Source organism: Pipistrellus hanaki (genome assembly GCF_964339955.1).
Source record: "Pipistrellus hanaki genome assembly, chromosome: 2".
In the NCBI taxonomy this organism is placed as follows: domain Eukaryota; kingdom Metazoa; phylum Chordata; class Mammalia; order Chiroptera; family Vespertilionidae; genus Pipistrellus; species Pipistrellus hanaki.
The window spans coordinates 200,238,961-200,246,919 of record NC_140504.1 but is presented as its reverse complement, the minus strand read 5'-3'; the positions used below and the strand labels follow the sequence as shown (position 1 = coordinate 200,246,919).

The window sequence follows — 7,959 nt, the reverse complement described above, 5'->3', positions numbered from 1 at the left end:
TACTCAGTCATAATACTTCTTTTGAAAAAGTCCTCACGGGAGGGTATAGTTTTCATTGATCTTTAGAGAGTGGAAGGGAGGACATAGGTGGAGGGAGGAAGAGAGAGAGAGGGAAACATGGATGTGAGAGCGATACATCCACTGGTTGCCTCTCTCACAAACCCCAACCGTGATTGTGGATCAATTCTGCAACCGAGGTATGTGCACCAGACTGGAAAGCAAAGTTGTTCCCCTTTGGTCCTGTGATGCTATCAGCACTGAGCCACACGGGCAGGGCTCACTCAGGATTCTTTTTATTTTTTTACAATTTTATTTTAAAAATATATTTTCCTGCTGTAACCGGTTTGGCTCAGTGGTAGAGCGTTGGTCTGCGGACTGAAAGGTCCCGGGTTCGATTCCGGTCAAGGGCATGTATTATATGTACCTGGGTTGCAGGCACAGCCCAGTGGGGGGTGTGCAGAAGGCGGCTGATGGGTGACTCTCTCTCATCGATGTTTCTAACTCTCTATCCCTCTCTCTTCTTCTCTACAAAAAAATCAATAAAATATACTTTTAAAAAAGAAAAGAAAAACGAAAATGTCTACCTCTATTTCATACCCAAACACCCTCAAAACCAAGGATCATCGCAGTTTAGATCCTGACACATCCTCTCCTCTAGGTTTGCCCTTCACAACCTTCAAATCATAGTCTCATGAGAGCAGGCAAGTGGTCTGACTTCCTCAACTCGTCATGTACATGGATGAATAGAAGGGATTTCTCCCAGTTCTCACTGAGGATTCAAGTGCAGGGCTGCACCCCTGTTATTTCTGCCCCCACAGCACCACCTGCTGGCCACAGCTCACACCAATGGAGAAGGGACCCACTCTTCAGTGCTGGTGCCCCAAGATGGTGTAGCATCTTCAGGGACCAAAGCAGCTGGGAGTGGAGGCCCTGCTCACAGTGGTGAAGAGCTCGGGCCCGTAATCTGTCAGGCCCGGTTCGGAACCCAGCTCCAACACTTGTCCTCTGGGCCAGTGCTTACCCTTGTCAAGCCTCACCTTCCCGGCTCTGAACAGGGGCCAGGAAGCATGCCCAGCTCACCCTGCAGTTAGACTCAAGGAGACGGGTTAGGCGGGTCACCTACAGAAAGGCCGCTGAGCCCAGAAAGCACCATCGCGCGGCTGCGGTTACTAACATCAACCACAGACCTGCTCACTCATGGATCCAACCACAGCTGGATCTGTCAAGCAGTTCTTTCTCAGAAAGTGTTGCTAACTCAATTAGGCTGATTATAGCTCACTAATCAACTTAGCCAATCCCAGGAGTTGACGTAGTACATGTCAAAGAGTTTGAAGGGCCAGTATGAAAACCTGAGGCTACAGAACCGTCTGGATAAAACAATGTCAATAAGTCAATAAGCTTCATGATCATTTACCTGCACGTGAGGGTTTCACCCAATTCGCCTCCTGAGAGGCTGGGAATGCAAGCACCAATCTCCAGACAGTGGGTCCGTGAGCGAACACTTCATGGCTGCATCTCGAGCCACACAGCAGGACCTGAAGTGGTGACGGCCCCCCGGAACGGCTGGTGCGCCAGTCACGCTCACACGGCGGCTTGTCCCAGGCCCTGGGTCCTGTCGGGTCCTGTAACGCCAGCCCCTGGGAGCGCACGAGTCTCAGGCCTGGCCCGTCTTCAGAAAGTCCTAGTGTCCTTCAGCAAATTGCACTTTCCCAGGGCGCACGTTTGGCGGGTTTACAGGTGAACTAGAGGCCCGGTGCAGAAAATTCCTGCACAGGGGGCAGGGTGTCCCCCAGCCCAGCCTTCACCGTCTCCAATCTGAAGATGTTCGACTGCCTACCGGGATCAGGCCTAAATGTGCAGTCGGACACCCTTCTCACAATCCAGGATTGCTGGCTCCCAACTGCTTGCCTGCCTTCCTTCCTGATTGCCCCCAACTGCTTCTGCCTGCAAGCCTGATCACCCCCTAACCACTCCCCTGTGAGCCGGATTGATGCCTAACGCTCACAACTACTTTCCCCTGCAGGCTTAGGTCCCCGCCACCCAACTGCCCTTTCCTCCAGTCGCCCCACAATTTCCCTCCTCTGTTGCCTGGTCATGCCTAACTGCCCTCTCCTACAGTCTTCAATGCCCCCAACGGCCCTCCCTTGCAGACCTGGTCCCTCCCAACTGCCCTCCCCTGCTGGCCATCTTGTTGTGGCCATCTTGTGTCCACATGAGGTCAGTCATCTTTGACCACAATGGGGCAGCCATTTTGAATGTTGGCATGACAGTCAATTTTCATATTATTCATTTATTAGATAAGAGGATTAGATAGGATAGAGGGCTGGTGAATGGGTGGGGGCCAGCTGGTTTGCCCTGAAGGGTGCCTCGGACCAGGGTGGTGGTTCCCTTGAGGTGTGAGGTGGCCTGGGCCAGGGGCCTTTTGTGGTTTGCACGCAGGCCACGCCCCCTATCAACCCAAGAGGAGGTCCTGGTATCTGCGATTCATTTATCCTCTATAATTGAAACTTTGTAGCCTTGAGCAGAGCCAAGCCTCCTGCTCACTCTGTGGCTGCAACCATTTTTTACTGGGATTTATGCATCTTCTATAATTGAAACTTTGTAGGCATTAGCAGAAGCCAAGGCAGACCATGGCAGGCAGAAAGCTTGATTTCCTCCATTGCCAGAGAAACCCAAGCCTTCTGCTCTCTCTGTGGCCGCAGCCACCTTGGTTGGGTTAATTTGCATACTCGATCCTGATAGGATGGTGGGCATGGCTTGTTGGTGTGGCAGAGATATATCAATTTGCATATAACTCTTTAATTAGATAGAATAACCAATAAAATAATATTTCCAAGTGAATTTGAAAACTAATTTAAGCCACCACATTTAAGGCGATGGCTCTCTTCGGTCGGTTGTAAGATGAACAACACCCCCCCCCCCCCACATACACACCACCACCACCACCACGCCTCACTTCTCTGAAACCAGGATGCAGTCGGGGCATCTCACAGTCACTGTCAGCAAGCTGGCAATGCTGACAAAACCGTCACTGCCACCACCCATTCATTTTCTTTTTATGAGCACGAAATGGGGCAGCTCACAGCTGCCAGCCTCTTAGGTCCCAGGAAACGCAAGCAGCACATGCAGCTAGAAAACCCCTGGCACCTCTGGATCATGCCCGCCACAGTCCGAAATGCGCGCCCCCTGGTGGGAGGACTCAGGGCCGGGTCAGGAGGAAGGAGAACCCCACCTGCTTTTAGAGGCCCGGGAAGAGCAGAGCCTGAGCCTTGCTGAAGGCCCGGCAAATGTCCATGACGTGTTACATGCGTGGGATCTCCCTACAGAAATGGCTAATCCGAGGCCTGGCACAGACCACGAAGCCCACAAACATACTCTCCTGAGCTTGTCTCTGCGGTAACTGTCAGGAGATCCGCTCTCGATACTCGAGGACCCACCACAGTGTGCATGATGGATGGGGAGGCTTCTCATGCTGAAGGTACTAAATGGTTCTGGGACGAAACCACCACAACAGAGACGGGGGTTCACATTCTCTACGTGGGTGTCCACACACGTAAGGGGCCTGACGTGGGTGGGTGTGTGCGGAGCACCCCTTTCAGACTCCAAGCACACGTGTGCACACCCAGCTGGCTCCTTGATGCTTCTGCCCTGCCCACGAGGGAGGCCTGCCATCCTCCCCTTCACTGCCCTCCTGCAGCCAGGCCAGCGCCTCCTACCTTTTGGCAGGGGCTCACTGCCGGTGTCTCTGTCTTCCAGCCGGCCCGAGCCGGCTGGGGAGGCCTCCGGGGACCCGGGAGCGCTCTCTGCGGGTGACTTGGCTTGTCCTCTTGAGCCGTGTCTCTGGCGTTGGAAGAATCTGAGGAACGCTCTTAGTCGACTCCTGCGCTTTTTCCTATTAGAAGCAGAGGTTCAGGACATGCCATTCCTCGCTGTCCCTTCAACCGGGAAAGTGGCCGTTAACTGGGGCTTCAGCACCAGGTTCCCACGAACGTGTCACCAGCACCATGACCATCGCATGTGGCCTCAGGGCATGGGACACATTTGCAGTTCATTGGCACAGACCCAGGGAGGGGAGAAGCGTTCCCGGTGGCAAGAACCACACTAGCCTCTCTCTCGGGAACCAGAACTTCACATGCGGCCTCCACTCTGGGTCCCTGGGAGGCACCGGAACAGGTGCCGTGCTCATCTAGCTGTGCTGGCAATTGTGCATCCAAGGGCCATTTCCATAAGAGCAGGACCTCCTCATTTCCGGCCAGAGCTAATAGTACGTGGGACACGCGGGCAGACTTTGCCCCTTCCCGGCAGTGAGGAATTGGGGTGAGGGGGCAGGAGGGCAGGCCCAGTGGGCCATTTGGACGAAAAAGAGTGAACACTGACCGGCGTGCCGCAGGGGTTAGAGCACTGGCCTGAGCACCCAAGGGTCCAGGGTTTGATTCTGGGTCAAGGGCATGTACCTGGGTTACAGATTTATCCCTGGGCCCAGTGGGGGGGTGTGGGCTGGCAACCATTCAATGTGTCTCTCTCATATTGAGGTCTCTCTCTCTCTTTCCCACCCCCAGGTGATGTTTAAAAAAACTTAAAATAGCCCTAGCCAGTTGGGCTCAGTGGATAGAGTGATGGTCTCTGGATTGAAGGGTCCTGGATTCCATTCTGGTCAAGGTTCACATGCCCGGGTTTCGGGCTTAATTCCCCATGTAGGACGTGCAGGAGGCAGCCAATTAATGATTCGCTCTCATCATTGATGTTTCTCTCTCTCCCTTCCTCTCTGAAAACAATAAAAATGTTTTTCCAAATATATAGACTAGAGGCTCAGTGCACCAATTGGTGCATGGGTGGGGTTTGGCCGGCCCAATCCAATACCGGGCCCCATCTGGCCTGGCCTGCCTGGAGGAGGGACCGCAGGCTGTTGGCTGGCTGTCCCCGTTCCCTGGTCAAACTCCCAGTGAGTGCACAAGTTGCATATTAGCCTGTTATTATAGAGAATAAATAAAATGAAATAAAAATAAATAAATGGAAGCAGTGAACTTAAAGGGTAATCATTGCAGCTAACTTCAAATGGCATTCTCATGTCACAAGAAGAACCGCATCTGGTTCAATCCGGCTCTGCAGCGGAGCAGCACTGTGCTTCCTCAGCTCCCTCCCTTTCCCCACTGATGCCTTGATGTGCTATCCACTCCAGGGCCGGGCAGAGGCTGGGAAATGCTGAGCTTCTGGGATGTCCAGAGGAGGCCTTGCGGGATTCATGGTGATTTGACCCCAAGGCTGGGCTGGGGCAGGACAACCTGAAGGCCCAGCTCTTGGGGCTCAGGCTCGGGCCCAGCTGCATTCGCCATGCCCCCGATGGCGGGACAGAAAGAAACTCCATTCTTTCAGAGCTGGGAGGGACGTTAACACAGGGGACCTGCCACGGAAGGGAAGGTGGAGGCCCACCAAACAGGCCCCTGCTCCAGGTGGCATTTCCCACTCCTGACAGGGCAGCTCTCTGTTCTGACTTTAAGTTACTGCCGCTGAGAACAACTCACATCTCGGCAGCAGGTTCCTTGGCCTCTTTTGCTTCCTTCGTTAAGTCTTCGTCCTCCTCCTCCTCCGCATTTCCTGGAGGCACTGGTTTCAGTGAGCCTCTGTAAACAGTGGAGAAAGAGAAAACAATTTGATTTATTTTTATTTATTTTTTCAAATATAATATTTATTGATTTTTTTACAGTGAGGAAGAGAGGGATAGAGAGTTAGAGTCATCGATGAGTTATCGATCAGCCTCGTCTTGCACACCCACTACTGGAGATGTGCCTGCAACCGAGGTACATGCCCTTGACCATAATCGAACCAGGGACCTTTCAGTCCAAAGGCCCATGCTCTATCCACTGAGCCAATTCGGTTTTGGCAACATTTTGATGTTAAATAAAATGTGTATATTGACTAATGAGCACAGGCTGGGACCTGGCCCAGAATGGCCGGCATTTCCCAGGGACTCAGACATCATGGAGCTCATGACTGTCATGCTCGCCACGTTTAAATACGGGGATGGAAGCAAGTGGCGTGGGCCCACCGACCTGGCCCCTGCTCCAGGTGGCTTTCCCCACTCCTGACAGGGCAGCCCTCTGTTCTGAGTTTAAGTTACGGCCACTGAGAACAACTCACATCTCGGCAGCAGGTTCCTTGGCCTCTTTTGCTACTTTCATTAAGTCTTCGTTCTCCTCCTCTTCTGCATTTCCTGGAGGCACTGGTTTCAGTGAGCCTCTGTAAAAAGCGGAGACAGAGAAAACAATTTGATTTATTTTTATTTATTTTTTCAAAATATAATATTTATTGATTTTTTTACAGAGAGGAAGAGAGGAATAGAGAGTTAGAGTCATCGATGAGTCATCGATCAGCCTCGTCTTGCACACCCACTACTGGAGATGTGCTTGCAACCGAGGTACATGCCCTTGACCATAATCGAACCAGGGACCTTTCAGTCCACAGGCCCATGCTCTATCCACTGAGCCAATCGGTTTTGGCAACATTTTGATGTTAAATAAAATGTGTATATTGACTAATGAGCACAGGCTGGGACCTGGCCCAGAATGGCCGGCATTTCCCTGGGACTCAGACATCACGGAGCTCATGACTGTCATGCTCGCCACGTTTAAATACGGGGATGGAAGCAAGTGGCGTGGGCCCACCGACCTGGCCCCTGCTCCAGGTGGCTTTCCCCAGTGACAGGGCAGCTCACTGTTCTGAGTTTAAGTTACCGCCGCTGAGAACAACTCACATCTCGGCAGCAGGTTCCTTGGCCTCTTTGGCTTCTTTCATTAAGTCTACGTCCTCCTCCTCCTCCGCATTTCCTGGAGGCACTAGTTTCAGTGAGCCTCTGTAAACAGCGGAGAAAGAGAAAACAATTTGTTTATTTTCATTTATTTTTTCAAATTATATTTATTGATTTTTTACAGAGAGGAAGAGAGGGATAGAGAGTTAGAGACATCGATGAGAGAGTCATCGATCAGCCTCGTCTTGCACACCCACTACTGGAGATGTGCCTGCAACCGAGGTATATGCACTTGACAGTAATCAAACCAGGGACCTTTCAGTCCACAGGCCCATGCTCTATCCACTGAGCCAAATCGGTTTTGGCAACATTTTGATGTTAAATAAAATGTGTATATTGACTAATGAGCACAAGCTGGGACCTGGCCCAGAATGGCCGGCATTTCCCTGGGACTCAGACATCACGGAGCTCATGACTGTCATGCTCGCCACGTTTAAATACGGGGATGGAAGCAAGTGGCGTGGGCCCACCGACCTGGCCCCTGCTCCAGGTGCCTTTCCCCACTCGTGACAGGGCAGCCCTCTGTTCTGAGTTTAAGTTACCGCCGCTGAGAACAACTCACACATCGGCAGCAGGTTCCTTGGCCTCTTTTGCTACTTTCATTAAGTCTTCGTTCTCCTCCTCCTCCGCATTTCCTGGAGGCACTGGTTTCAGTGAGCCTCTGTAAAAAGCGGAGACAGAGAAAACAATTTGATTTATTTTTATTTATTTTTTCAAAATATAATATTTATTGATTTTTTTACAGAGAGGAAGAGAGGAATAGAGAGTTAGAGTCATCGATCAGCCTCGTCTTGCACACCCACTACTGGAGATGTGCTTGCAACTGAGGTACATGCCCTTGACCATAATCGAACCAGGGACCTTTCAGTCCACAGGCCCATGCTCTATCCACTGAGCCAAATCGGTTTCGGCAACATTTTGATGTTAAATAAAATGTGTATATTGACTAATGAGCACAGGCTGGGACCTGGCCCAGAATGGCCGGCATTTCCCTGGGACTCAGACATCACGGAGCTCATGACTGTCATGCTCGCCACGTTTAAATACGGGGATGGAAGCAAGTGGCGTGGGCCCACCGACCTGGCCCCTGCTCCAGGTGCCTTTCCCCACTCGTGACAGGGCAGGTCTCTGTTCTGAGTTTAAATTACCGCCGC

General features: G+C 51.9%; 1 protein-coding gene and 1 long non-coding RNA gene across 2 annotated transcripts in view; one reads left to right on the top strand and one right to left on the bottom strand.

Moving 5' to 3' along the window:
- Positions 1–1,532: 1,532 nt before the first annotated feature.
- LOC311616872 (uncharacterized protein) overlaps positions 1,533–7,959 on the bottom strand; it is a 49,081-nt gene continuing 42,654 nt past the window's right edge. Inside the window, exons 11-12 of the mRNA XM_084872803.1 lie at positions 3,717–3,892; positions 1,533–1,637 (exon numbers count right to left, since the gene is read on the bottom strand). Of these exons, the coding sequence (XP_084728929.1) occupies positions 1,582–1,637; positions 3,717–3,892 (232 nt within the window). The 3' untranslated portion in view covers positions 1,533–1,581. The remainder of the gene's footprint in view (positions 1,638–3,716; positions 3,893–7,959) is intronic.
- LOC311616876 lies at positions 5,746–7,563 on the top strand. Its single transcript, XR_014794010.1, has 3 exons — positions 5,746–5,798; positions 6,930–7,027; positions 7,551–7,563. It is a non-coding gene; the product is annotated as an uncharacterized lncRNA (long non-coding RNA).